This window comes from Pleuronectes platessa, chromosome 14 (genome assembly GCF_947347685.1).
Source record: "Pleuronectes platessa chromosome 14, fPlePla1.1, whole genome shotgun sequence".
Lineage (NCBI taxonomy): Eukaryota > Metazoa > Chordata > Actinopteri > Pleuronectiformes > Pleuronectidae > Pleuronectes > Pleuronectes platessa.
Genome location: NC_070639.1, coordinates 16446576 through 16474497, shown reverse-complemented (window position 1 = coordinate 16474497; position 27922 = coordinate 16446576). Strand labels below are relative to the sequence as shown.

The window sequence follows — 27922 nt, the reverse complement described above, 5'->3', positions numbered from 1 at the left end:
TGTCTGTTCTTTGATTGTAAGTGAATATTATGAAGCAGCTCTTTAACAGGAATGGTTTGAGTGGAACATGGTGTGTTTAGGACCCTGCAGAGAGAGAGTCACATGGCAGCCGCTGGTCACATGGCCTCATCATTGAACAAACATGCGGGGAAGGAGACATGATGAGAACGAAGTGTAACAACCACAGACTGAACACAAAGTCCCAGCAGGACGTGAAGGCGGAATGATACACTGTAGATTAACTAGTTCCCGGTGGAGGTGTTAACGGAAGCCGGTGGACATGGCTGCTGGAGTCTTACTCGTCATCGCCTGTTTCTCTGTCTCTGCAAACCTGGTAAGAGAGTAACCCGAGAGTTGACTTGAGTTAATAAAAGAGATGTCACCTGATCAGTCATGGGTCTGGAAAGTTTTATACCAGTCAGATTAGAAACTACTTCCTATTTCACTTTGTTTTTCATAACTGGGACATTCTGCTAAACTTAAAGGGGATGCTACTACAGTTTATTTGTAATGTCACATCTGCAAAGATACTCCGCTGTATATACAATATTAAAAGTCATTGTAGACTTCTACCAGCTTTAAAGGACAGACCACAGACTGTGTATAATGATGGACGACATAGTGGCCCCCTACAAGTGAAGCCAAAGCATCTTGATCGCCACCTGGTGGCTGGCTGCAGTATAGCTCATAATTCCCTCCCTGTTTACGTAGTGGAAATGGACCAAGCTTTTCTCAAAGAGGATTCCTGCCATCGTAGGTAGATCTTATAAAAGTGATGTGTGTTCAATTGTTCATTTTCCCGGTAAATTTGGTTTTAATTAGTTAATTGATGCTATAAAACCGAGGTGAAACATCTTGATTGACAGCTGTGACTAACTTGTGATTGGTCGAGCTATGTATCATTAGGGCCTCAGTAACGGGTCTCCATTCTCAGATCGCCACTGCACAGACTCCAAATGTGCAAGATGACGACTTTCGTATACAGGATAATTTAGTTTCATTTCTGGATCGTGGGAGGAAGTGGACACGATTCGTCCATCTTTATTTACGGTCTGTTGTAGTGTCTTTGCTTCACAGATCAGAAACTGTGATTTATCTCTTGCAGGCCTCTGGAGAAAGATCCTTCTCTATAGACTACAAAAACAACTGCTTCCTCAAAGATGGGAAACCGTTCCAGTACATCTCCGGCAGCATCCACTACTCCAGAATCCCACAACACTACTGGAAGGACCGGCTTGTTAAGATGTACATGACTGGTCTCAATGCCATCCAAGTGTAAGCTGAACCCACTCTGTGCATATAAATGATACTGTGTCTACTTTTAGTGTCTTTCTGTAATTGCTGTGACTGCCTCCCCACAGATACGTGCCCTGGAACTTCCATGAAACTGCTCAGGGCGTCTACAACTTCACGGGCGACAGAGACTTGGAGCGTTTCTTGGATCTGGCCAATCAGACAGGTCTCCTGGTCATCCTGCGCCCAGGACCCTACATCTGTGCAGAATGGGAAATGGTGTTAAAACTCCACTTTGATTTGTTTATGTACACATATATAAGATAATGCTTTATAAGAAAATCCTTTATTGATCCCATTGAGGAATTATATGATGGCTTATTAGTAATAACATTGACTGAGACTAATAACAATTAAGAGCAATTTAGAAATGTCATTTTTGACAATAATTTGAACTTTTTGACAATTATTTTTATTATTTCAACTATTCGTTTTGTAATTGCAGTTCACAACATAAAAGTCTTCAAAGTAAACTTTTTAAAGCAGTACAGTTTAAATCAGTACTACATTCAACCAACAAAGACTTTACCAAGTGGAAATGTACGGTCAAGGTGAAGAATAATGTTGCTTCTGAACACACACTGAGGTTTCTATCATCTCAATTTTATTTAAAGTTTCTTAGTTGTAAAATATATATACAGTACATTATGTGTTACCTAAGTTAAAGTGCATTTTATTAACTTTATTATTAGTCACTTAGCTAAGAAATCAGTAACATAATCTTTATTAGCCGCGTGTCATATTTCTGTCTTTCTTTCTGATAAAATGTTCCTCTGTCTATAAGTGTTTCTTCTAAAAGCCTGTTCTCTCTTCCAGGGTGGATTGCCTGCATGGCTCCTTCAGAAACCAAACATCATCCTCCGCTCTGCGGACACAGGTACACGCGTGGCAACATGCACCTGTGTGTGTTTGTCTTTGAAACATAATATGCCACATTGATTTGTCTTCCTGTGCTGTAGATTACCTGCAGGCAGTCAGTAACTGGCTCGCTGTTCTCCTCCCCAAAATGAAGCGTTGGCTCTACATCAATGGTGGGAACATCATCACTGTCCAGGTAGAGTACTCACAGTTATGTTCTTTATTCAAGTTAGTTTTTGAACCTTCAGTTTGAATTAAACCTCTCCCTTGGCTGCAGGTGGAGAATGAATATGGAAGCTACTTCACCTGTGACTACAACTACATGCGTCACTTGCGGACTCTGTTCCGCTTCTTTGTCGGTGAAGACACGGTGCTGTTCACCACCGACGGGAACACGGACAAAGAAATGATGTGCGGGTCTCTGGAGGGATTATATGCCACGGTGGACTTCGGCACAGGTGGGTTCAGGAGATGGCAGCGGCTGCTTATGTGAAGTAACTCCTACAGAAATATGTCATTTCTTCCATTTCTTCCCTCATTCAGACACCAACATCACTGAAGCCTTCAGCCGACAAAGACGGTTTGAACCTCGGGGCCCTCTGGTTTGTTATGTGCTAACTCTTGTAATTACTTCCATTCAGTAACTGCTGACTCATCCAGCTAAGCCCAGAACAAATGTCTCATAGGTGAACTCAGAGTTCTACACCGGGTGGTTGGACCACTGGGGAGATCAGCACTCCGTGGTTGATGTTCAGAAGGTCAGCAGAGTGCTAGAAGAAATGCTAACCGTGGGCGCCAACGTCAACATGTATGTCTCCCCTAACTCTTCATCCGTCCAAAGTTCATCCTCTGCCCAGATTTGGTGAAAACATATTGCTCTCATTGCCACATATTTTCTTATTGTCAACCATAGACTTTATATATACATCTATGACATCACTGCTCCCCAAAAGTGAAGCCAAACCATCTCATAACCCCCTGGCGGCTGGCTGCAGTACAGACATACACCATGCTTCCTCCATGTTGGCAGTGGGACATGGACTGAACTAAAAACATTTTGGGGGATTCATTTCTGGATAGTGGGAGAAAGTGGAGACGCATCATCCAGTTTTATATACAACCTATGTCTAATCAGGTCCAAAGAAAAGACCAAAACAGTCAAATTATTACTTTCTAGCTTCTATTAATTTCTTCTGACAATACAACTCGCTCTTTACTCAAATAGAAAGAGACTTTATTGACTGGGATAATGTTCATCTACCGCTTTAATAAAATGCACTCACTGTAATAACTTTGTAATGTCTCGAAAATAAACACACACAGTCCCCGTGTTCATTGTAATACAATAACGACTGCAGCAGTGTGGTTCATTAACGAGTCGGAGAACATGGCAGATCTATGGCACAGAGGAATAAGCTGTAACAGGCTGTAGCTGCAAACACACACAGAACTCTCCGGTGGAATCAGTTTAATTGGATTCCTTGAACAGAAATCATCAGCCGCAAACTTAAAGATGCACCAGTCACCAGGTGGAGCTCCCGACACATGAAAGTCACTTGTTTGAAGAACAGTTGATTTCTCTGAGGTGTTAACAGCCCCACGTTCTGTGTTCTCAGGTACATGTTTGAGGGAGGCACTAACTTTGGCTACTGGAATGGTAAAGTCCCTTTTTCATTATCACTACATCAGTGCGGCTGATGAAAGCTCATGTTGCGGTGCAGTCGCCTGATCCGTGTGTAACTCTGGTTTCTCTCTCAGGTGCCGATCATGACACCAGGTTCCGCTCAGTGGTGACGAGTTATGATTACGACGCCCCGCTGTCGGAGGCAGGGGACCCCACAGAGAAGCTGTTGGCCATCAGAGACGTCATTAAGAAGGTTCGTCTGATTCACCAGCCACCCACACAGTGTACCACGGTGGATATTTCATCTAACTATTAGAGGAGGGATGATGAACAGACATTTCTCAAGAGCAATACCAAATGTACAGTTGGTTTGTCTGGTCGCGGCTCTCTTTCTGAACCTGTAAATGTGACCTGCAGTAATTGAGCTGCAGCAGGTGAAGACCGGCTCAGGCCACAGAACCTCCGCTGCTGCACAAAGAGCTGTTCACTTGTTATTTTAACAAATTCAGTACACAAAACAGGTTGTCACTCTGTTGTTGTGATCGACGTTGTCACTGACGTTGATGAGTCCCAGCCACTGCTGCTACACAGCTCTGGTCGCTTGTTCATTCAAGGTTTATCAATATTGAACGTATCCCTTGTCCAAATGGCATCAAACACAGCATGTCCTTGAACCCGTAACAATACACATGCCCAGTGTCAAGCCGATAAGACAAGAGATTTCGGGCATGATTAGATAAATATATATACATGGTCATACTGAATAGCTGATGGATAAATCACCTTTTTGTTGTTGTAACAGCCTGTTCAAATGTTTGACCAGTCCATTAGCCTATATAAACACGTTTTTTGTCCAATCAGCAAAACCAAGAATGGCCAGTAGGTGGCCATGGTACACTTTAAGAGTGCAGTTTTCCTCATTACAATGAGAAAGGAGTGATCTAATTGGAAATGTACACGTGTCTGAGATCTGATTCATTTTATACATTTCTGTTGCTTCTCAGTTCAGAGAGATTCCTGCCGGACCCATGCCACCAGCAACTCCCAAGTTTGCCTACGGCTTCGTGACCATGACAAAGGTAATGCTGTGTTATTTCCGGGAAGCCTCTTTAAATATGAAGCTGCATTTTCATGTTAATGAAGCAGAAACCTTTTACAGGTCGGCAACATCAGTGCTGTGCTGAACACCCTCTCGCCGCTGGGCCCAGTGAAGTCTCAGCATCCTCTGACATTTGAGGAGATGAAACAGGTACGGTGTGTCTGTGGGGTCAAAAGCAGGCGAGGGCAAACTGTCGCAGAGGCCGTGAGCCTCTTGAAACATGGAGAACTTCTAGACTGTAGTCTGCAACCTGTCATGTCTATTGTGTCCAGTACTATGGATTCGTGCTGTATCGGACCACGCTGCCCAGGGACCTCTCGGAGCCCACGCCACTTATCACTCCGCTGAATGGGGTTCATGACCGTGCATATGTGTCCGTCAATGGGGTGAGCCTCCACAATGAACTGTTGTTGTCTATCCAATCAGATGTCCATGTCACGTATAGGGGGAAACATCACAGGTTAAATCCCGGCATGCTTGTGCTCCAATGTTATTTTGGATTACTCAATTATTTTGTATTTTTTAAATGTTCCTACACACAGTGACTGTGTGTGTGTGTGTTTGTGTGTGTGACCAGGTTTACCGGGGCCTGCTGGAGAGAGACACGGTGCTGGTGATGAACATCACTGGACACCAGGGGGAGACAGTGGACATACTTGTGGAGAACATGGGCAGAGTTAACTTTGGCAGCAAAATCAATGACTACAAGGTTCAATTCAATCCCCCTTCTTCTTTTTTGTAACTTAAGAAAACTTAGTCCTTATTGGCATATGAACAAGTCATTGGTATTACACCAAAGAAAACATTGATTGTCTAATTTGTTAAAAGGGATAAACATTAACAACAATATTCTTTGTTTTCTCGAAAAATCCTCTGAAAAAATGGATATGAATGTGATTGTAGACATTGACCAGGGTTTCTGGGGGGTCCTGAAAAGTCATTAAAGTGTAATCATCTGAATAGGCCTTACAAATTTAAAAATAAAACTTAGGAATCATTGCCAATTAATTAATCGAATAGCTTTTACTCTACAATATCAATATGGCATCGACCTCCTCAAATCACCAAAATTCAGATTGATACTCATACATATTTTATATGGTGTGAGCACCACAGATATTCAAGCTTTATTTTGATAGCAAATACAAATAAAAATTACTTTGAAAAGGTGTGTGTTAGTAACTGTGTGTTAGAGTCACTGACACAGAGTTCAGTTGGTGACAGCCAGTCTGTGCTGCAGGGCCTCTTGAGCAATCTGATCCTGGGCAAAGACGTACTGACTGACTGGATGATCTACTCTCTGGACATCGATGGAGCCATCAGTGGTGGATGGCCTCATTCAGACAAACAGTCCTTCCCCGACCGTCAGAGGGAACCTTCAGCTGGACCTGCCTTCTACATGGGGACATTACAGCCCAACGGTTTGGCATGGGACACCTTCATCAAGCTCAGTGGATGGACAAAGGTAATGGGTCTTTATCTCTTTATTCCAGGGGATGAAGTAACCTCCTCTTTTTCGGATGTTAACACTGTTCCCTTTTCACATCAGGGTCAGATCTGGATCAATGGTGTGAACCTGGGGCGATACTGGCCAGCCAGGGGTCCTCAACAGACTCTTTACGTCCCAGGACCCTTGTTGAGCACCACTCTACCCAACAACATCACGGTGCTGGAGCTGGAGGGGGCACCAGCGCACCTACGAGTTCTCTTCATGGATCGGCCTCAGCTCAATTTCACCAATTAACCATCTGAACAGAGTGAACTGAAATCTGTAGCACAACATAAACTGATTCAAATCGTTCTGTACTACAAAAAAAAAAGGTTTGTATCAGGCAAAGTAGAAGATCTCATCTGAACAGTTCACTGTGCTTTATATTTTTCTGTAGCATCATTATAATTTTTGTGTAGCAAAATATTTATTATTCACAATCCAGTGTAAACTGGATGAGCATTGTACACGTCAGCTTCCCAAACAGTGATCTGACCATAGTTTTGTCTTTTGGTTTTAAATATTAACTGTGAGGGAAAAAGAGGATTGATCAATAAATTGTATTATACTTTTTATTTCATGGCTGCTTTTTAATGTTTTCATAACTGCAGAAAATGTAAATAATTATTACATTTATTCATACATTTTTAAACATTACGAAATTGTCCGTAGTTTTATTTGATTATCTGTGTGTGGAGTTGAAAATGAAAGTCGTCAAGTCTTATCATGGCTGAACAAATCCACTTGTACTCTTCATAAGGTAGTTTCCTTCCAACTACATTTCCACACGGATGCTAGGTCTTGCCTGGAGGAGCATTTGCTTTCCGATGCGCTTGAACGCAGCGAGGGGAGCAGAAGGAATACTCCAGGTACTGGAAGGGGGTCTTCCCGAGCAGGGACTCCCCACACTGCCAGCACCTCCTGGTGACAATGACACAGGCACAAACACGCATTGAATTTCAGTAACAGTTTTGCTGAGTGGAAAGTGAGGGGGGCGTTTGTGGGTCTTACTTTGTGTTAGACAGGCCGACTCCTGCTGCAGCTACTTGCTCCGCTAACCTTCTCTCTGCTGCCAGCGCTCTCTGGAAATAAGCACAAAGTGAGCATTTCCACATTTTTCATGAACATTAGTGATTGAGTGCAAATTAACTCACCTTTTCACGGTCAGGCAGAGACGCAAACCTCTTCATCTCCTCGGCCTCCGCCTCTTGTTTCCTCTTCTCTTCCTTCTGCTCTTTTTCTCTCTGTCTCTTCATTGCCTTTTGAGCCTTTTTCTTCTCCGTTATTTTGGATTCAATCTCCGCCGTCAGTGGCCCGGGGACCTTGAGTTGCACAGCTGTAAGTGCTCTGCTTGTATTTCAGGCGATGCATTAAAAGAGACACCACCACCTCTTACCTGTGCTTTAGTGTAGTCGTACTTGTCAGGATTCTCAGCCATGTATTTGCGAAATACATTTCTTGTGTCTTTGTCGGGGGCGACAATGTACGGGCTCTGCCCTTTGTTATCCCTGTAAAGGATTGTTGCATATATAGGAGTTATTTACTTATACTCCTAATTTTTACAAACTATTACACAGACTTTGTATTTTAACTGAAGTTTCCGGTACTATTCTTTCCTACCTGCAGGCTGGGTCAGCTCCTGCATCGAGGAGCAGCCTGACAGCTGCCTTCTGTGCAGCTGCTGATGCAACATGCAGCAAAGTGAACCCCGACGAGTCGATGGGCTTATTGAGCAGAGTCCGAGGACTCGGCACATCAGAGGGGCTGCTCGCCGACTGCTCTCCACTCTTTGTTGTTTCTCCAGGTGGCCCGAGGTGTCTGCTTAGAGTGCCCACGTCCCCGACCTTGCAGGCCGTGAAGAGGGCATCCCTCAGGCCATACTCCCAGGACTCCTCCAGGGTTTCTATGAAAAGACAGAAAGCATAATGAGTATTGAGAGTGAGAAACAGGAGCAATACAAGGTGCAACACAAGCCCTCACACACCTTCCACTTGTTTCTTGCTTTGTGTTTTTCTCTTCCTCTTGTTCCTTTGTTGTGTTTCTCGCCGGGTGTCTTCATCTGGCGCTGCCTCCGGTACCTCCTCTTCCTCTTGATCATCTGCTTCTGTATTAATCAATTCTGTCACAGATCAAAATGAGATTTAATAAACATTTTAACTATCAAATCAGAACTTCTGTGTGGAAAATAAAATGTTCTTTGGGTTCCTATGAAGTAGGTTTATCAACCACTGGACTGGACTTACCATCAGTTTGCATATCGGCTTCCTCCTTCTTTTTCCTCCTCCTCCTCCTGTGCCTGGGGGGATAGACTTCATACTCCCTGAGGTCCAGGGTTCCTATTGTCATCTCTTCCATCACCAGCTGGATCTCTCCTGCCTCTTCTTTCTCTGAGCTGTCCTGGTTTTCTTCAGCTGATGCCAAAAATAAAGGAGATGTATTGTAAAAACAATTTCTCTGCGTGGAAACATTAAATGTACCTAATTTTTGAAAGCCGTTTCGTCGGGACATTGAATCAACATCTTAAACCTACCTTGCTCCTGATCAGTGTTTTTCGGTGCCACCAGTTTGCCCATTTTTTTCCACGCCTTCTTAGATGGACAGAAGACTGCAGACATGTCTGCGTCTCTCCCTGCATTGAGATATTTCTAATTATACCCTGGCTGCAGGACAGTGAGGACACAACATGCTATTATTCCCGAGTGTGTTATTCAGCTTACCATAAACATGAACAGTGGAAAGCACCTCGTGCACCCGCTGTACCTCTCGGAACGTGGCCCTGCGTGTGGCGAAGGGAAGTGTGCGGATCCTGGGATCTTTCCTGTCGAGGGGAGCTGCCCGGCCGGCGAAAAAGATGGTCTTGTTGTAGCTTGACGCTCGTATGAATACTGCGGACGCCTCCCTCAAGTGTTCAGCCCAGGTCATCAGGAGATCCTGAATGTCCTGCAAGAAGTTACAGAAGGGTTTGAGAATTAATAAACTGCACAGGGAGAAAGCTTACGAATGATAAATTAGATGCACTGAAAGAATACGTTTAGAATTCAATGTTTAATGAACGTCATTCTTCAACTTATTTACACTTAATCAGAATCAGAATGTATTTATTGACAAGTAGGTTTACACCTATCTGGAATTTGTTTTGGTTGAAGGTGCATACAATGAACATAAAACATAAAAACACAATAAGTACTACACATAAGTAAAAAAAAACCTATATAAAATAAAAATACATAAAAAAAAGTAAAATAAAATGCAAAACAGGAGTTTATGGATTCAGTAAATAAAATGTAACCTTCCATGGCTGTAACAGAAGAGGTCAATCAAAGTGCCGTTGAATGGACTGGGATCTCACCTTGACCAGCGCTGCCTCGTTGTATCTCCTCAGAGCAGCTCCTGCAGACTTGGGCGTGTGGCTGCGGTTCTGAGAGTCTCGGAGTCCTTGAGCAGTTCCCCGCTTCGCTCGCACCGTGTATCGGTGGAAAGTCTTGTGCTGCAGCAAGTCTTTCCTGTACCGCAGACAAACTGCGTTGGCCAATGCTTCCCCATCACAGAGTGCGTGCTTATTACTCTGACTCTTCTCGCCACAACCCGACAAATGTATAAAAAAAAAAACTGTCCTCTTACCCTTTGAATACAGCTCCAGCAAAGTGGCCTCCACCCGTCATCAGAATGACCCACACAGTCTCCTTACTGATGACCCTCAGAGAGGATCCTGCATCCTGCTCAGCATCTGACTGAAGTCATTGCAGACACAGAACGTGAAGTTAACACAACAACCAAAGGTCACACCGATTACACACAGAGCTGTGCTGCACTGTAGCTGCTGAGCCTCACCTTCCCGTGCAGAATGCAGCGGTGCACTGACAGATACTGGCCCGCGGAGTTCTGGAAAACCCTTTTGCTGGAGAGCCGACATGCATTTTCAAACGAGCTCTCGTTGTCCGTGCCGGTGACGTTACTGCTCGTTCCCCCGCTGTCGCTATTTGAGTTTTCTTCCTCTGAATCGGAATCTGAGCCTGAGATACTGGACATGTCTCCTGTAAAGTGATACATTTAAATCAGTCAGCTTCTAAATTCAATTTTTCTCCTGATTAAACCATGTACCTGTAGGACTGTGGTTTCCTCACCAGCTCCAGTCTTCTTCTCGAACTCCTCCATAGTGACTGGCGGCAGTCCTGACAGCTTCTGCCTCAGGTTGAAGCGATGCCAGTCGAGCTTGTAGTGCTCCGTCTGAAAAGTAGAGAAGTGGCGACGAAGGGTCAGACTTCATCACGTCAGCATTCCTTCTTGTTAATCCGAACAGAGAAGTGTTTGACGATCACCTGCTCCTCCCGATGAACAAAGGGGCACCTGCAGGCTGAGCACACCATCTTGTCCGACACCTCTCGAGTCAGGCTGGACTCCCGCTGCCTGTCATCCTCCGGGCATTTATCCTCCAGCCCTGTGTGGAGGTCTGGGGGTTCAACCAGACGGAAAGGGAAGGGGATCGTCTTTAGGACATGCACAGACTTACAGTTAGAGTTCTAGGGTGAGCAGTTTCACAGTAAGTCTATCACAGATCTATATGCAATTTTAAAATCTTTGCAGAACCCCTGTGTGTGATTCCTTGGGTTCTTATATCCACCTACGTGATGGAAACACTGGACTGGACCTTCTCCTCAGTTTGCATTTTGGTTTCCTAGATGTTGCATATAAATATTGGGGTAACGATAACTGCGATAATACCGATAACTGTGATCATCTTTAGTCAGTATAATCACGATAAGACGTTTTCACACGGTTTCATCTCCACGTTCATCCCATAGACTGTATATAAATAAATACACACTGTGTGGGGCCGGCTCGGTGATCACAGGCTGCTTCAGGACACTGGTCACTTCCCTCAGTCCGAGCAGAGCCTCGTCGTCTGGGCACAGATCGAAGACGGAGCGGTGCTCAGCTGTGGTCGCCATGATCTGCTGGAGCATCAGAATCAGACAAACCTCCTGTGAGAGCAGTGTTGTCCACGATAACACGTTTCATCAGGAACACACAACGTCAGTAACTACACACCTCTGTTGTTGACAAGTCACTCCAACTCATCTTTATGTCCGAAGCGACAACAGCGGAGTCACAAGCCGGCAACAACACGTAGCACTATCATACAGCTGATGTTATATGAGCTGATGTCAACTTATTGGTCCTATGACCGACACGTGTAGCGATGACTACTAGCGACTGTTGCCTTTATTTTGAAAGTACACCCTGTTCCTCGCTTCTCTAACAGGCTTTTAAGTAAATAACATATAATATCGTTTATGATGAGATCGTTTAATAATAGCAACTTACCATAAAAAGGTCTCATAAGGCTTCGTTGACGTTTCGGTACACTACGCTTCCACCCATGACAATCTACGGAAGCCCCAGTGCCACAAAAAGGTCCAAACGAGAAAGCGCTAAAAGGCGAGAGATTTCTGATATTACATAAATATTAAACTATTATTTTATTATTTTATAGGGTAACTTTGTACTGTTCACTATATATGTTGATGTATAATATGATCCACAATATAAAATATTGGGTTTTTCATACTTAGTTATAGTTATAAAAGATAGTAGTTATAGTTATTTTCTTTTTCTGAGTTTAGCTCGAAGCACTTAAATGTATTTTATTATGATTATACAGACATGTTTAATTGATATTTGCCAGGGGCACAATGTGAATTTCACTATTAATGAATAAGATAAAATACAATAAACAATATAAAATATTATTCACGAATATGATTATCTGTGTCTTGAATGAATTGGGTGGGGGGGGATCATTACATCACTGACCATTAATTACAAGTACTTCTGGGATACTATCAAGTCAAACACTTTATTAGGTGCAACAAAATATAAACTAAATCAGTTACAAATATTAAATGATATATAGGATTCAAACAAATGTACTTTCACTGTGAAATGCTGGTTCAGGTGGTGATTGAAGCCCCTGCTGTTGGCAAAACAAAGAGACAGTATATTACAAACTGTATCAAATAGCAGTTGACCAGTAGACGACCTCCATGTTCCACTTACCAGCCACATTACGAGCTTTGGCCTCTGCCAGCCGCTGTTTCACCTCCAATATTTCAGCGGCGAGACCCTTCCCCTTGTTCTCAAGACGCTCACAGCTTTGCTCTAAATCGCTCTTTTGATTTCTGAAAAAAAGACAAACGTACACTGCAGGTTTGTGCATTTGTATTTTCTATTTCTCTGTTTACACAGTGTGGTACAATACCTGTCTTCAGGGGCTTCACCATTCAGTTGTTCAGAAAGATCCCTCTCCTCTTGCAGGATAAGACTCAGCTGCTGTAACACATCAACGACTCTGATTTTATCCATCATCAACTCGGCCCTCCGCTCAGTTTCTCTGGTGCTGCAAGTGAGTGCAGGACTCATTAGACAAATTTAACAACAGCTCAAAAGTCAACACAATTCATTATCACACTCACACACTGTATGTGCATATGTTTGGTATTGCAGAATTAATCGCTTGGTTTTGGCTTCGCACAAGTTGATCATGTTAAAAGGATGTAATCTGGGATCTTTTAAACATAAGAGTTCCTGTTCAAAAAGTAGTTTTCCATGTGTTGGTGAGCCTATTTACAAGTACCAGAGATACAGGCACTCAAGATGGTCAATAATCAATCACTCTTGTTTAATAAAAGAAGATTAAACTTTATTCTCACTTTGCATTTACTCCTTCATTTTGTCCAAACATTTCCTCATTTTGCATTAACTCTGCGATTCAATTTGTTTTGATTAATTCATTGTGTTGATACATTAAGAAAAGGGCTGTCCTCGCACAGTTTCTCAACAGTTTCACAAAATTGGCCAAATTATTACCTCAGCCAAAGAGGTTATGTTGTAATTGTTGGTTATCTATTTATTTATTTAGTTAGTTAGTTAGTTAAGTCCAAACAAAAGTTTCTGGATCTAACGAATTGAAATGTGGTTTCATCAGGGGACTTTGATCCATTACTGTTTCTTAGTTTACAGCATTACACAAAACACACTGTACAGATTAACTCAAATCTTCAAAAGTATGGTGCAGATCTGGATCAGGATTTATTTTTTGGGGGGATGGATAAACTTATTGGGATATATTTGAATTTTTACTATTTTGAAAACTGAAAGGTGCCCTTAAACATGCCTGTGACCACAGATAATTGGTATGCAGGGCCCCAATCCTTAATTAGTAGCCACCAGGGGGATGGATGGAGGACAGATTGGGGTGACGTCGAGTCTTTTTTCTCCAGGTAAGACTACTGGTATATATAGATATCTATATGTATCTATAGATATCCATATATCTAAATATCAAGGATAATTACACCAGTCGTTCCTTTGGATGAAGGTAAACGTTCGTTTAGTTTAACCTGTATCCGAACATAGCCCAAACGGAGCAGAACTCATTTACGTATCGACCACCACCACGTAGAGGACGCGTGTTCCGACATAACTCTTTTTACTTGATGAACACTCGCTCCACTTCACTGAAGTTTCTCTAAAGTAACTAATTGTTGTTGTTGTGTTACCACTGAAGTGTCTCCTGCTCGATACGCTGCCTCTGCCGCTGGGCGGCCTCCAGTTTCACTCTGTGTTCGTGAATCGCTCGCTGCCGCCCTCGGATTTGCTCCTGCAATTGAACACAGTGGATTACGGCGTCAACAGCGTAACTTTGTTCGTAAAGATTAACACTCAATGTGAACGTTGTTAGAATTAAGCTAACTTGGCCCAGTCACCTAACATTAACCCCGTCCTACCGTGAACTCTTCATGAGGTCCCGGACACGTGAAGTCGACAAAGTCGCTCATGTTCTACTTTTGTTCTGAAACACTCAAGACTTACCGAACTGCCATTCATAGAACACAGAGTAGTACACGGGGCCAGACGATCTATATATAGGTGTACATCCGGTGGTGCGTTCAGGGCCCGGATAGCTCAGTCGGTAGAGCATCAGACTTTTAATCTGAGGGTCCAGGGTTCAAGTCCCTGTTCGGGCGGTCGTATTTTTTTTCTTTTCACAGTAGACAACAGTTTCAGTGTATGTTGTTTTTAACACAAGTTGTACAACAGGAACGTTCCATTCGATTTAAAGCAGGACCACAGTGCATGTCAACTGTTGGTGAGACTATCAGTTAGAAAACAAAACACTTCTGGCGCGGAGATGATACTCGCCAAAGCCTAAAATTGCCCCGTACCTGTGCCACACATTAAACCATTTCATTTAAAGCTGGTCATTGCAGTGGAGCTGTTATTACCCGCAGTGAGACCTCACATTATCCCACGGTTGGAGTTGTTGTTTGTGAAAGCATCAAACTAATTTGGGAATTAGACTCGCTCGCAGAAGCAAAAAAGAAACATTAACCGTGTAATTTACCAGAGATAATCACGGGTGTTTTCTCTGCACAGTGATTGGGAGCACGTATAAAGCTTGGCGTTCGCAGGTTAAATGGCAACACAGAAGACATCTGACCTGCAAAGATGGACGGGATTATCCTCTTGTGTGTGCTCTCCGCTTGTCTCTCCGCCGTACATACCCAGGTAAACGTGCATGGGATCCGATGGGACTGATTTTTTTTTTATTTAAACGAGATTAGCAATAAACAATATTGAAACAACTTTGTCTTTTATTTGCAGAAATTTTTGTTCAGCCCAAAATGGGGCCCCATCGGCTATAAAGGTACAGTGATTACAATTGGATTTGAATGAAAATGTAATATAACACCAAGGGCTGTATAAGTGCACACAGATGATTAATAATTCTTCTTTTTAAGAGCGTGAAGAGCACGGTGTTGGGACAGCAATGGATGAAATCATAAAAGCTAATGAGTTCCAAGGTAAGTTTCACACTACACCCTGTAACAATTGCTTTCCCGCGCTAGAATGATTACATTTTCCCTGATGTCTGTCTCAGCCTCCCGAGTCATCGAGGGCTCCACCACTCTCAGAGAGGGAGACATTGCTGTTTCTGCTGGCAGACGCTCCAAGGTCTGCTTCGCACGGAGCTGCCTCTGGGCGAAGTCAGTGGACGGACATGTCTACATTGCATACAGGCTATCAACTCAATACTGTATGTTAAGTTATCTAATTGAAGTTTTCAAAATTTTAAATATTCTAAATGTTTCTGATATTCACCAACAACCTCTCTCCATTATGTGTAAACTATTCAACAGCTGAACTGGAGAGAAAGCTGCTAAAGAAAGGGATGGACAACATGGAGAAAGGTACCTGTGTGCGATTTGTTCCCTGGACTCACCAGCGAGACTACGTGGACATCCAGCCAAAGTCTGGGTGAGGGGCCTCCGCCTGCAAAGTTTGATACCAGTTTGTCTTTGTTTACACTAAAAAAAGTTTTACGAATCAAACCCTCTCTGTCTTGGTGCGTGTGTGTGTGTGTGTGTGTGTGTGTGTGTGTGTGTTAATCCAGGTGTTGGTCCTACCTTGGTTCACGTGGTGGAAGACAGACCGTATCTCTCCAGACCCCTGGCTGCCTCCAAGTCGGAGTGATTTCCCACGAGTTAATGCATGCTCTGGGCTTTGTGCACGAGCAGTCTCGCCTGGACCGGGACAACTATGTCAGCATCATGTGGCCAAATATTTGGAGGGGTAATTTCAAAGGGGCAGGAAGGGAGGTGGCCTTGGGGGAATGAGGTCTTTACCAACAGTAAATCAAAGACCATTCATAATTAACTGTATTTATTCAGCAATTTACTCAGCAGAGATTGGAAATGCTCTACATCGTATTTATGAAAACATTGAGACAAAAACCGGAACAAATGCTTTTGCGTTTTAAAAAAATATTATTAAATTTCCAACAGATCGTTTGAGGAATTTTGAGAAATTCAAGACCGACAATCTGGATCTTCCATATGACTACAGCTCAATCATGCACTTTGGGATGTGAGTAATGATACTTTGATTTAGATCAATGAATACTGTCATGGTCGAACTCCTGCATCAAAATGTGTTCTATATATATGTTGTTTAGGTATGCCTACTCCCAGGATGGGCAACCAACCATCATACCTAAGAACAGCAAGGTGCAGCTGGGCCAGGCCTCGACTCTCAGCCACATTGACAAGTTGAAAATCAATAAGCTTTACCAATGCGGTTGGTAACAAACGTCCTGAACTAACTCTTTTGGTAGAGGAACTAGTAACTGTAATGTGCAAATATTACTAAAGATGTTCGTCACTGTCAAATGTTTGATTCCTTCTGTCTCTGTCCCACAGGTGACATGGACGATAATTAACTGAACTGAGTGGAGATGAAACAGAACTGAGCAGGAAGCTGATAGAAGAAACGACTTTAAATCATGGAAACGGCTCCAATAGATATAGATTTTAAGCTTCTTATCAGCATTTCCTCTGTGTGCAAACAAATGTGTGAGTTTAAACAAGACGTGTTGCTTCTGCTGAGAGAGTTTCAGTAAAGAAGTTTGTGAGCGGAGCGACAGAATCTGGAAACTGAGGTTCATACGACTTAGGTCTGACCTACATATCGACCCTATAGACACAGCATAGGTCCTTTCATATATTGGTCCGAGATTGCACGAATGTAAAGAAGTTTTATTCCTATTTGCATCCTTCCTTTATGCAGTGAATTAAAGTATTTAAAAAAATGTAAATGTGTCATGTTGTCCATTTTAATCAGAAGAAAACTAAAGATGACATTCACTTGGGTTAATATTTACACCACATCAAAGATCCATTATTAAGTCAATCAACATTTTACTCAGATACCGATATTTTATAGCACTTTTTTTTACTCTCGCTAACCACAGAGGCAAAATCTGATAAACTGCAGCCGCATCAATTTCTTCACTCGGTCATTGGTCTACAAATTTGCCCCTAGAAATAATATATAGAGAAGGATAATGTTTGGCTTTTATATATTTACCAATGTAACAAAATGATTGCCTTCAAGACGGTTATCAACAGAGTTCATCACAAAATCACTGGTTACCGGTTTAGTAGGACACAAATTGCTGGTTTGTCTGACTTGGTGACCAGTTATTCTCACGGTGGCTTCTGCTGAGTCGTTGCGCGATCTGCCAGCAAAACAGCAAGTGTCTCATCTGTGAAAGTGCTGAATGTGAAGATGAGATAAGTACGGTGAAGGTCAGCACGAGGGAGCACCTTTTACGGCTCAGCAGGGGACTTGAGTAAATTACATAGACCGCTTGATGAGGGGCTCTGAATCGTGCTTCATCATGGAACACATGACCAATCAGTACAGGGAACAGGAGGAGAAGTGGGTATATAGATTCAGGGGAGGTGCAGAGTTCATTTAGATCGTGCACTGCACCTGGAGACCGCAGAAGGAAACTCGAACACCACTCTGAAAAGCCACAATGCATTCTACCATGATCCTCCTGGGTCTCCTCCTCGGCCTGTTGAATCAGGTGTCCTCTCTTCCTGTTCAGGTCAGTGGCAGTAGAGAATACTTTTGGGTCACATCCCCGTTTTAGCCTTAAAGCGTATTAATGTGAACTTTTGCATTCAGAACGCTACAGGAGTACATGAGGGAAAAGTGAGGTCGAAAAGGAAATACTCAGGTAGGCTCTTAGGGAAAAGGAAACTTTTATGCTTACATCATCAACATGCATGAAAATAACTTCACACTTTCATGCTGATTCTTGATATGTGAAATATAGAAAAACATAAAAAGATGTATCTGTTTTTGCATTTAGATGAATTTCCAGAATGGGACGAAATGAATGTGATGGATCAAATCCTGCAGATGAATAGCAGTAAGTGAACTGTACATTATATATGAATGAATGCTTTCTTAGTTTGTTGTGGACTCAATAAAAAGTTTTTCTGTTTCTCATAAGGGTTTCGGCCCCCTCGAGGACTGTTGTTCAAAGAGGGAGATATCGCCAGTTCATACATGAAGAGTTCTATAACCTGCCCTGGCAACTCCTGTCTGTGGCCTAAGGCAGTTGATGGATTTGTCTATGTACCATACATCCTCTCCCCGCTATATGGTAAGAATCCGGACATTTAAATGGGTGTTATAGAAATGTATTTAGAGTTTGAATCTTTACGCAAATGTTTCTGTTTTCATGGCAGACGACATGGACAGAATCACCATAGAAAATGGAATGCAGGACATTTCCTCTGGAACGTGTGTTAAATTTGTTCAGCGCACGCATGAAGGCAGTTTCCTGGATATTCAGCCGAGATATGGGTGAGTAGGATCGCAACAAATGTCTCCCTCCACCCTGAAGGTTATGTTTTCATTTCATCTTTGTGTGTCTGTCTGTTGATTCATTGTGGATCTGGATCAGGGGGGCGGATCCAGGCATTTATTTTCAATTGCTTTAACATTGTGAGATTGGTCGCGTTAAAGCTTTTTCAAGGTTTGTAATTATCACCCTGTGAATAATTCATGGGTCTTGATGAAAAAAGACATACATGTTCAGGGGACTGATATCTGCTAGTGTGCAATTTGGTGCAGATCCAAATAAAATACAGATCTAGTCAATTTATATTTGGTTTCATAAGGGAAGTGTTTGGCCTTGGTAAAGATATACAGTCTACTGAGTACCCTTCTAGTTAAGAAATGTAATACCTGTCTTTACATATTGTTTAGATATATTTCTTCTGTCGTGGTTTTGTACTGATGTGGGGGTTTCTCTTTCTGTACCCCAAGCTGCTGGTCGTTTCTGGGGCAGACTGGGGGAAGCCAGACCTTGTCACTGCAGACTCCTGGATGCATGTGGTCAGGAGTGGCCGCCCACGAGTTCATGCACGCTCTTGGCTTTGTGCACGAGCAGTCCCGCTCAGACCGAGACCAGTATGTAACGATTGTATGGAAAAACATTGTGGCAGGTCAGGATAAAAATAATCACCTCCCATCATCATGTCTCTTGGTTCAGAAAGCCTTTTAGTTTGCCCTCCTCTGACCTTCTGTGTTTTATGTGCTCTTACAGACCAGATGCATAACTTCAGGAAACAGCTTACGAACAATCTCAACAGCCCATACGACTACAACTCCGTCATGCATTATGGAAGGTGAGCTGCTCTCCGTGTCTCCAACATACTGCCAGGGTTTTTCATGCATTACTAACATATACTTTATGAATCATTTACGCAGATATGCCTTCTCTGAAGATGGTGGACCAACAATAATCCCCATACCTGATCCTTATATTCCCATCGGCCAGCGAGATGGACCCAGTGCTCTCGACCTTCATAAAATAAACGTCCTTTATAACTGTGGTAGGTGCACACGTACACTGGCATTGGAGGAAAAATGTATTTCTTCCATTAAAAATGACTGACTCATTCTTTTTTTTACTCTTCAACCTCTTTATAGGTGCCAACGATTAGCTGGATCCAGAGTGTTAAATCTGTCATTCTGTCATACTCTGTTAAATCTGCTCTTAAAGTCATAATCTACAGCATATTACATGGGAATCATTTACATTTAGCTGTTTAATTTTTTCTGCATTAATACTTTTGAATTTCTATCACAATCTACTAATCTTGTCATTAGATGAAATAAACAGACCAGTAAGAATCGAAAGCAGCGTTTCTCTAACATAAAGAAAACCATCACTGTGTTAATGTCAGACTGAATCTGACCAGTTTTTCATTTGCTTTCTGCTGACAATGAATTCCCAGCATGCCTTCTCTGAACCAGTTTGTACCATTGCTGCCTCCTTCTCAGCTTCTGCTCACTTTAAATAAAGAAAGTGCAACACGAATAATTATGTTCTGTTCTGACTCAATGTTTTACTCTGTCTTGCAGACACATTGTGATCCCTATAGAACGTATACGGTATTACAGATTGTCAGACCGATCGGATCTTTGTCTTTCCGCACCAATCTGAAAGTGACAGCTCCCTTTATGTGCACGTACCCATGTGGAATGATCAGGGGTTTAGCAAGAGAGGGAAAAAAACAAGCTATTCTTCACTCATATTTCTTCCGCTGAACTTAACCCTGTAAATTTCAAAAGTTTTGAACCAGATACATGAGTCTGAGTCTGAGGGGTTGCACTGTACCACTGCAACTATACAATCCACTGAGTGCCTGGAGCAAGGGACACACCTCTTTAACCACCGGATTAATCACTTTCTCCTCTTCACTGCCTGAATATAAACCTGAAGGGGAAGAGAAATGAAAAGGCAAAGAAACACAGAAAAGAGGTGAGGAAGATAGATGGCAGGAGCAGATGGTCAGGAGTGGTGTTAACGGGAGGACCAAAACAAAATAATAATATCTTTATATGTTCCATCATTCAAATTGTTTAGGATCAGCTTTGAACCAGATCTCTGATTTCACCTAATGCTTTAATTCAATACTTGTTAAGCACTTTGTAATGTTGTTTTCAGAAGTTCCATATCAATCGTTATTATTTTGTATTTTACTTTAAATAAAATAAAATAGTTATTTTGAATATCTTAAGACATACATGTTTACATAAGGCACAAAGCAATGTTTTCATAATTGGAGGCTGGGTGGGAGACGGGTTCATTATATGTACAGAACTTGAAACTCCTTGACAACATTTTAGACTGTATAGATTTTTATTTATTTATTGTTTTAATCCTTTAAAACCTTATATTCTGAATTCATGTGTGTACCTTGTTCTAGGCACACTGTCGTTGTATTTATCATTAAAGATCTTCGGAATCTCTTGCCTCTTCCTGAAATGTGTCCAGTATGTCTCGTTTCTATCGGAGCCGATATGTTGTCTCATCTATTCCACACCGATGGTCGCTTGCATTTCACGCTCTAACCGGTTTTATTTCGATTAAATCGTGAATATGTGTTTTTCTCCACGAGCTCCGGCGGCAGCCTGTCGTACAGTGGAGAGTCTGTGGTAGCGGCTCACGAGCTCGTGGGAGGAGCCACGGATAAAACCTCGCAGCTGCTGCTACACACACACACACACATTGTGGACCGTAGCTAGCTGAACTGTAAAAATAGTCACTGTCTCTAAAATGAGTGATAACGGAAAGGCTCGGGTACGTATGCGCTCTTATTGACGCGTTGTCTGTCTCATTTCATCTGGAGCGTTGAAGTGACTCGTCTGTATGGAGCTGGCCGTCATGTTGTTTTAGCTAGTGCTAGTTAGCTAACGGTCGCTAGCTAGCTTAATCATGCGGTCCGTGTGAGATAGTCATCTAGAACATATGTTCTCATCGTATCATATCGATCAGGCAAATATTATCTTACGAGTATACACCCACAGCAAAGGTGTAGTAAAATGATAGTGCCGTGTGTGTGTATAGACGCATTATAATAGTTAGCTAACGGGCTAACGTTATCTGGCGGTGTTAGCTAGTCCTCAGGGCCTAGAGGAGGAGGCGTGCAGCGCAGGCACCGCGACGATAATGTCAAACCCCCTAACCCGACGGATTAACCAGGTTAAAAATAACAAACCCGAGAATAGTCCCGAGTGAGAGTGTCTCTTCCAAGCATTGGAAAGCTCGATGTTTATCACGTTTCTTTAAAAGTTGGTCGAGCACGTTGATGAATAATTAGCCAGCGACAGTCTGCAGACACCGAGGGTGCCGATGAGTCTTTGTCGACATTTAGATGGGATTTAATGGAGCAATTATAAACTGCTGGTGAACTGCATTCAGATACGATACGTCGGCTCTCCATGAAGTGATGTGTTATTTGGGGTGGTTGGTTATGTTTAGGAGCATGAATCACTGTGTTGTTTTTTTTGGCGTGGTAACCTGAGTCAATTATTAATAATGCTTAACAATCTTAGCAATTAAGAAAAACAATGAACGGCCTCAAGATGTCTTCTCACTCATTTGTATTAACTCGCACATTCAACCATTGCATCAGATCTCGGGGGCAACATATGAAATGTGTGCTGCGTGTCTGGAAGTCACAGTTCGATTCCCTCCCCTCTGTCAAATGACACGATAGAAAACAGTTCTGTGATTTACACCACTTCTGTATATATTCTCTGTGAAAGCCCTATAGAATAGAGATCTTCCTCTACCGTTTCCCTTCCTGATACTGAGTAATGATACCAGTGCATTTTAATAGCTATATGCTACTAATAACCCTGTAAGGAAGTGATGATTGCTATCATTGTTTTATGGCAACATAGTTAATTCTTTAGAAAAAGGAAACGCACAAGGAGCATGAATGCCAAATAACAATTGTGACAGTCATAGCTGAAAAAGAACACTAATAAAAAAAAAAGATTTGCATACACTACATGTCACGTTTTTACGTGTGGGACTTTCCAGAATTAAATATTAGTGGATTGCAGATATTTTAGCTAGTTCTGGCAAATGCTATGTTATCAGAAATCACCTCTTCTTCACCATTCCAAAAATAGTTATCGCCTGTGGCAGAACAGTGCAGTTGCTGTTTTGAAGCAGCAAAGAATAAGTGATTTCCAGGAAAAGAAAATGGCAGGTTTTTCTGGGTGAAAGTAATACACGGTAACATCATGGCATCACAATGGTAGATTGATTCATGTATTTGCAGATGCACGATCTGACATTTGCAGATTTGAAGGCATTTCTGCTGCTGGTATCGGAACATCTCTACTGTAATAACCTGATTCAAGCCAAACATATGGGGCAGTTTGTTCTGCACATGTTTGAGTTTTGCCGGCATGTGGCTTGGGTCACAGGCCCAAATAAGGAATACATGTAAATGGGTGATTTATCTTAGATTATTAGTATTTTTTCTGTACCGCTGGTTCGAGCTATGTGCATGGGACACAATTCTTGTTCCTGTCAGATGACCTTTAGGTTGGTTAGTGTGTGTTCCTGTAGACGCTGTTGCCCACATTTACTGTGGACATGCAGTTTGCAGGGGCTTGCTGGCATAACAACCTATTTTGTTTGCACACCAGCTTCCACTAGTGTGATCAACTAGAAGTGGTCTCGTGTGGTTAGTTGTGTTGCCTCATGGGAAATCTTCAAATGTTATGATGCAGTATATCACAGTGAATTATTTAGAGGCTATTTGATGAACATGCAAGTTTACTGAAGGTTAATGTGCTGCAAAATTTGCTCTGAATACTTCAGGGCGGTTTTATCATCAGTGATGAAAGACAGTACAAATGAGTGACGGAATCTTGAGGTCGTTTAGGCTTTTTTTTTTTAAAGCCAGAATTTATCTGAAATAGATAAAGACATTGTTCAGCAGACATTCACATTCAGTGGTTTGAAATGCACTTTTGATACCTTAAAGGTCACTTAAGAATGAATGTCAACAGGACTAATATGGACAACTTTATTAAGGAACCCAATGTATTTATTACAGAAGATCAAATGTAATTATGCCATCTTGTGAAGGTGTATGTTGTTATTGTCCTGTTTTCCTGACGACGTAACAAAGTCCTAGTCACCTACAATGCTTTACCTGTGTCTGAAAGTGGCCGACAGGATTCAACAGTGAATGTAGAACCACTGAAAGTGAAGTGTAAAATGAACACTGAAGATTTCTGCATTATGTGAAACATTCCCATGCATGTGTAAGATCCTATAAATGACACATTAAAAGTTGAATGAGGTTGCAGTTTTAATTGTAGTCATATATTCTTCATCCTTTTCTTTTTCATAAAGGTTAAGGTTGGACGAAGAAAAAGCAGAAGAAGTCTCATGTCCACATTATTTTCTATAATACGAAGCTCAGATGTGTGAAGCTGAATTGTTGAATGCATGCTAAAACATGACGAGGGAAGAAGTATGGGCAGTGTGTGAGATGGGGGAAGTAAGAAGAAGTAAGAGAATTGAAGAAAGAAGTAATGAAGTTACAGAAATGAAGTTAAGGAAGTAATCTGCCCTAAGATCACAGCGCTAAGTAACTTTCTGGTCTGTTTGTCAATTGCGTGCATGTTCTTTTCACTCATACAAGTTTAAATCATTACAGTTTTAAGAAAACTGACACATTTCTTTTCATTATACACATTAATGTAATCATATTAATGTTATTATATCCATGACTACACAAAATATTAATCTTCTTTCCTAATTCTCAATTGTAAATACTGTTCTCTTCTGTACTCCATACAGGCTAGTCTTGATTCTTGATTACATAAAAATATTCAGGCAAATTTCTCAGTTTGTCCTCGCACCGGTACTTAAAGGATGTGTGTTGGTGTGTGTGGTCCATTCAGGAGTCTCGCTCCGCCTCCAGGAGCGCGAGCCCAGCGGCCTCGGGGAAATCTGCAAGCCACTCCCCGGCCCGCTCGAAAGAAGGCTCCCACCATTCCCGCTCCAAATCCCGGTCCCAGTCCAGGTCAAAGTCTGGGTGAGTGAAGATGTTTATGGATGTTTATTTACAACAGCATAATTTCTATTCTATGAACTTTCAGACAGGATGTGAAGATCCTCGTCTGTCTTTTGAAACAGCCATAAGTGTTAATATGAATGTGGATGTATTGTTTCCGTCTGCACAGGTCCCACTCCCACCGTGGTTCGAGGAGGCACTACAGTCGATCTCGTTCCCGCTCCAGGTCCCATCATCGTCGGTCCCGTAGCAGTCGATCCTACAGTGGAGAGCGTCGACGCCGGAGCCACAGCCACTCGCCCATGTCCAATCGCCGCAGGCACATCGGCAACCGTGTAAATGTTTGAATGGCTCTTTATTTGGCAAATTTCTAAATATAGTCCATTTTATTTTTCCAAACGCTTGTTCAACCACTTGACCTTGACATCTTTCCAACTGTAGACAAATCCTGACCCCAACGCCTGCCTGGGAGTGTTTGGCCTGAGCTTGTACACCACAGAGAGGGATCTGAGAGACGTCTTCTCCAAATACGGCCCCCTGGCGGATGTCAGCATCGTGTGTGACCAGCAGTCGAGGCGCTCCAGGGGCTTTGCCTTTGTTTACTTCGAGAATACAAATGATGCCAAAGAGGTGTGAGGACACGCGTTGACAGAGTCCTTTGACAAAACCGTTCCTGAAACGTGTGTATGGGTGCTAAGCAGTAATTCATATGTTTGTCTGCTGCCAGGCGAAGGAGCGGGCCAATGGCATGGAGCTGGACGGTCGTAGGATCCGGGTAGACTTCTCCATCACAAAGAGACCTCACACCCCAACTCCTGGAATCTACATGGGCCGGCCCACATAGTAAGCCATCTGCACCATACAGAGGTTTTCATTCAGGTTATAACCTCCTGTGGTGTTTCATATCAATTCCTTTATTGTACAAATGTGCTTAATGTGGTGTTTTATTTATTTGTATCCATTTTAAACGTAGCCCCTCGAACAGAAAAAAGTAGTGCTTATCATTTTTAGTGCTAAAGATTTTTTTTTTTCTTTATAATAATTGAACCAATATAATGATAAACGTTTTGAATACTGCTTCAATTGTATTTCTCTTTTTCAAAAAATACAAAGTATTGTACTGGCCTATGATTACATGAGAGCAGTAAGACTTGCAGAGGTAAAATAAGATGTATAACTCAATATTTTCCTCCTCCTGTGTAGCGGTGGAGGTGGTGGAGGCGGAGGTGGCGGCGGCGGTGGAGGTGGTGGAAGCGGCGGTGGCGGAGGAGGAGGTCCCAGTGGTCCTCGGCGTCATTCACGTGACTCTGACCGCGGGTATGATCGAGGGTATGAGCGTGGGAACGAGAGAGGCGGCTATGAGCGCTATGATGACAGGGAATGCTATAGATCATACAGGTGATGATGAAAACCCAAAGAATGTCCGCTCATTGTATTTTGGTTTTGCTGTTGTGGTTTTTTTCCCAGTACCATCTGAAATGGAAAACATTTTTTATTTGGTCTGGTTTCAGAAGAAGGTCTCCATCACCGTACTACAGAGGTGCTTACAGGTCTCGGTCCAGATCGCGGTCTTATTCTCCCCGTGAGTCTTTCTCTTGAATTATCCACTATTTCACCTGCAATGATTCAACAGGTCGCAGTGTGTTGGAATTTCTCTTATGACTGTTTCGTTTCACAGGTCGTTACTGAATGTCACCGTCAGGCAAAAACTCTTCGTCACTTCCAAGCGAAGGAGGAAATGTTTGAGTGGAGCGATTGATTTCAGAACAGCTGTTTTTTTCATGAGGTGATGTTCACATTTGTTTGCTGATGTTTATGACCGGTAAATGTAAACTGACCTGAGATGTCCCTATATGTTTTTAATTTTGAACTAGACGATCCCTGCAATAGCCGGCATATTAATGTTTTGATTTTTTTGAATACAATTTGAGTGAAGATACAACTTTGAACAGATTAAAATCAGGATCCTTTTTTTCCACTTTGACTTGTGTCCCTTCTTACTGCACTTCAGCACTTGGCTTACAACTATAGATGTTCCAATACTGATACAAGCATCGGAAATAGCCATCACCACTTCCATTTAGGGTTAGTTGGAGATATACATCTGCTACAATACGATATTAAAATTATTTTTTAAATGCGCCGGTATTGCATTGTTACTCAGTTTTGGACAAAGTCCAAGTATCGTTATTGTGAAAAGGGTTGGGGGACAGCAAGATGTATTAAGGTCTTCATCTTACCAGATTGATGCATTCTGTAGAATTTACTTTTACTGTCAAACCTGTGACTGTATGTTCCACTAACATTTGAAACAGTCCATTAAAGAATCACTTTAAACATGAATTTACCAACTGATATAGCAAAATATTAAGGCAGTATATCAATTGAGTTTGTGTCAGTTTATGTCAGACTAAATCACTGTCCATATCTTTTTATTTATTTATTTTGAATGTTGTTAAACTAAATGTGACTTGAGTCTGATTGTCCGGTTCATATGTCCTCACTATTATATGATGAATTCAGAGTAAGCTGTGTCTACTGCCTATCCCTGACTAAACCTGGCTGAACAAAGTGAGTTGATCTCACCGAGCAGTGTTTACTCCTTCGCTGTTCTCTCACCGTGCTGGTGTGGTGAGACCCGCTGAGCAGCGTCTGGCTGTGAGGAACTGAAGTCCAACATCTACCCCTACTGGGCACAGAGGAGTCCAAACCTGATCCAGAATCCATGACATAGTACAGTACACGATGTGACACACTATGTCCTGTTGGAGGCTGCTTGAGGTTTTTATATTTTAACACCTAAATTATTCTAAATTGTATTCCATTACCTGTAACAGGGTCCAACATGGCAGACGATTTTTTATTTTATTTTATTTGTTATACATGCACTTAGCCTCCCTTTACTTGTTTCAAGGGATTTCACTGCTGGTGCTCAGCTTTGAATAATTATAAAAACATTTGTTTTGTTTTATCATTTAAGTAAAGTATTGGCAGTAAAAAGTAGTTATTTCCTATAGTAGCGATGTTAATGATGAACTTTGTAATATAATGTGTATTATTTATGTATTTTTAAACAATATTTTGCTTGAAAATGTCTAGTAAATGAGATATAAATATTTCCTAAAAGCGGTAAAAGAAATGGAAAGTTCAATCAAAACCACTTAAATAAGTAGTTAATTTACTCGGACAACATAATTTCAGAGGGGGGTAGAAACAGGATATGGAACTTTTTGGAAGGACGTAAAACTATTATTTTATTTTATTATCTGAGTTTGTTTGAGTGGTTCTTTTACCTGTGGCCCCCA

The 27922-nt window shown here is 42.0% G+C and overlaps 5 protein-coding genes and 1 non-coding gene across 11 annotated transcripts; 5 read left to right on the top strand and 1 right to left on the bottom strand.

Moving 5' to 3' along the window:
- The first annotated feature begins 116 nt into the window (after positions 1 to 116).
- On the top strand, positions 117 to 6938 carry glb1l (galactosidase, beta 1-like). The gene is made up of 16 exons (XM_053440580.1): positions 117 to 334; positions 1106 to 1275; positions 1362 to 1512; positions 2110 to 2170; positions 2253 to 2347; positions 2429 to 2609; positions 2695 to 2753; positions 2838 to 2959; positions 3768 to 3808; positions 3910 to 4028; positions 4780 to 4854; positions 4935 to 5024; positions 5147 to 5260; positions 5452 to 5583; positions 6115 to 6339; positions 6424 to 6938. The coding sequence occupies exons 1-16, from the start codon at positions 281 to 283 to the stop codon at positions 6616 to 6618; spliced, it is 1884 nt and encodes a 627-aa protein (XP_053296555.1). The 5' UTR covers positions 117 to 280; the 3' UTR covers positions 6619 to 6938.
- On the bottom strand, positions 6922 to 11785 carry ankzf1 (ankyrin repeat and zinc finger peptidyl tRNA hydrolase 1). Of its 4 annotated transcripts, none has more exons than XM_053440578.1 (16): positions 11689 to 11785; positions 11189 to 11318; positions 10683 to 10813; positions 10488 to 10590; positions 10195 to 10397; positions 9985 to 10094; positions 9713 to 9866; positions 9081 to 9303; positions 8894 to 8992; positions 8607 to 8774; positions 8348 to 8482; positions 7984 to 8266; positions 7760 to 7871; positions 7518 to 7685; positions 7375 to 7445; positions 6922 to 7284 (listed from the first exon to the last, which is right to left on the bottom strand). In XM_053440578.1, the coding sequence occupies exons 1-16, from the start codon at positions 11689 to 11691 to the stop codon at positions 7158 to 7160; spliced, it is 2220 nt and encodes a 739-aa protein (XP_053296553.1). In that variant the 5' UTR covers positions 11692 to 11785; the 3' UTR covers positions 6922 to 7157. The 4 variants fall into 4 exon arrangements, with proteins under 4 accessions (XP_053296553.1, XP_053296554.1, XP_053296551.1 ...); XM_053440579.1 differs by having other exon boundaries at positions 11189 to 11315; positions 11689 to 11765; XM_053440576.1 differs by having other exon boundaries at positions 11189 to 11345; positions 11689 to 11756.
- A 1641-nt stretch (positions 11786 to 13426) lies between these two features.
- LOC128455916 (hatching enzyme 1.2) lies at positions 13427 to 16941 on the top strand. Its single transcript, XM_053439877.1, has 10 exons — positions 13427 to 13643; positions 14800 to 14931; positions 15028 to 15070; positions 15165 to 15227; positions 15305 to 15460; positions 15564 to 15681; positions 15818 to 15996; positions 16209 to 16290; positions 16379 to 16500; positions 16623 to 16941. The coding sequence occupies exons 2-10, from the start codon at positions 14872 to 14874 to the stop codon at positions 16640 to 16642; spliced, it is 843 nt and encodes a 280-aa protein (XP_053295852.1). The 5' UTR covers positions 13427 to 13643; positions 14800 to 14871; the 3' UTR covers positions 16643 to 16941.
- On the top strand, positions 14318 to 14390 carry trnak-uuu (transfer RNA lysine (anticodon UUU)). Its single transcript has one exon. It is a non-coding gene; the product is annotated as a tRNA-Lys (tRNA).
- An 802-nt stretch (positions 16942 to 17743) lies between the features above and the next one.
- hce2l1 (high choriolytic enzyme 2-like 1) lies at positions 17744 to 19727 on the top strand. Its single transcript, XM_053439151.1, has 9 exons — positions 17744 to 17815; positions 17896 to 17947; positions 18083 to 18142; positions 18227 to 18379; positions 18465 to 18582; positions 19048 to 19226; positions 19328 to 19409; positions 19492 to 19616; positions 19714 to 19727. Exons 1-9 carry the CDS (start codon positions 17744 to 17746, stop codon positions 19725 to 19727), a joined length of 855 nt encoding a protein of 284 aa, XP_053295126.1.
- Positions 19728 to 21252: 1525 nt separating this feature from the next.
- On the top strand, positions 21253 to 26595 carry tra2b (transformer 2 beta homolog). Of its 3 annotated transcripts, none has more exons than XM_053439906.1 (8): positions 21253 to 21370; positions 24505 to 24638; positions 24787 to 24952; positions 25059 to 25247; positions 25345 to 25460; positions 25821 to 26015; positions 26129 to 26199; positions 26296 to 26595. In XM_053439906.1, exons 1-8 carry the CDS (start codon positions 21347 to 21349, stop codon positions 26304 to 26306), a joined length of 906 nt encoding a protein of 301 aa, XP_053295881.1. In that variant the 5' UTR covers positions 21253 to 21346; the 3' UTR covers positions 26307 to 26595. The 3 variants fall into 3 exon arrangements, with proteins under 3 accessions (XP_053295881.1, XP_053295880.1, XP_053295879.1); XM_053439905.1 differs by having other exon boundaries at positions 24787 to 24958; positions 26132 to 26199; XM_053439904.1 differs by having other exon boundaries at positions 24787 to 24958.
- Positions 26596 to 27922: the final 1327 nt, after the last annotated feature.

What these genes read in the sequence shown, in the direction of transcription:
- glb1l (XM_053440580.1), top strand. Translation starts at nt 281, where the DNA reads ATGGCTGCTGGAGTCTTACTCGTCATCGCCTGTTTCTCTGTCTCTGCA. An exon ending in GGTCTCAATGCCATCCAAGT is followed by an intron (nt 1,276 to 1,361) that starts GTAAGCTGAACC and finishes GCCTCCCCACAG; the next exon opens with ATACGTGCCCTGGAACTTCC. An exon ending in GCTTCGTGACCATGACAAAG is followed by an intron (nt 4,855 to 4,934) that starts GTAATGCTGTGT and finishes AACCTTTTACAG; the next exon opens with GTCGGCAACATCAGTGCTGT.
- ankzf1 (XM_053440576.1), bottom strand. An exon ending in CTCTGCCTGACCGTGAAAAG is followed by an intron (nt 7,446 to 7,517) that starts GTGAGTTAATTT and finishes GCTTATTTCCAG; the next exon opens with AGAGCGCTGGCAGCAGAGAG. An exon ending in GTCGGCCTGTCTAACACAAA is followed by an intron (nt 7,285 to 7,374) that starts GTAAGACCCACA and finishes CATTGTCACCAG; the next exon opens with GAGGTGCTGGCAGTGTGGGG.
- LOC128455916 (XM_053439877.1), top strand. Translation starts at nt 14,872, where the DNA reads ATGGACGGGATTATCCTCTTGTGTGTGCTCTCCGCTTGTCTCTCCGCC. An exon ending in TCTCCGCCGTACATACCCAG is followed by an intron (nt 14,932 to 15,027) that starts GTAAACGTGCAT and finishes TTTTATTTGCAG; the next exon opens with AAATTTTTGTTCAGCCCAAA. An exon ending in CAGGCTATCAACTCAATACT is followed by an intron (nt 15,461 to 15,563) that starts GTATGTTAAGTT and finishes ACTATTCAACAG; the next exon opens with CTGAACTGGAGAGAAAGCTG.
- hce2l1 (XM_053439151.1), top strand. Translation starts at nt 17,744, where the DNA reads ATGCATTCTACCATGATCCTCCTGGGTCTCCTCCTCGGCCTGTTGAAT. An exon ending in AATCCTGCAGATGAATAGCA is followed by an intron (nt 18,143 to 18,226) that starts GTAAGTGAACTG and finishes GTTTCTCATAAG; the next exon opens with GGTTTCGGCCCCCTCGAGGA. An exon ending in CATCCTCTCCCCGCTATATG is followed by an intron (nt 18,380 to 18,464) that starts GTAAGAATCCGG and finishes TTTTCATGGCAG; the next exon opens with ACGACATGGACAGAATCACC.
- tra2b (XM_053439904.1), top strand. Translation starts at nt 21,347, where the DNA reads ATGAGTGATAACGGAAAGGCTCGG. An exon ending in ATACAAATGATGCCAAAGAG is followed by an intron (nt 25,248 to 25,344) that starts GTGTGAGGACAC and finishes GTCTGCTGCCAG; the next exon opens with GCGAAGGAGCGGGCCAATGG. An exon ending in GAATGCTATAGATCATACAG is followed by an intron (nt 26,016 to 26,128) that starts GTGATGATGAAA and finishes GTCTGGTTTCAG; the next exon opens with AAGAAGGTCTCCATCACCGT.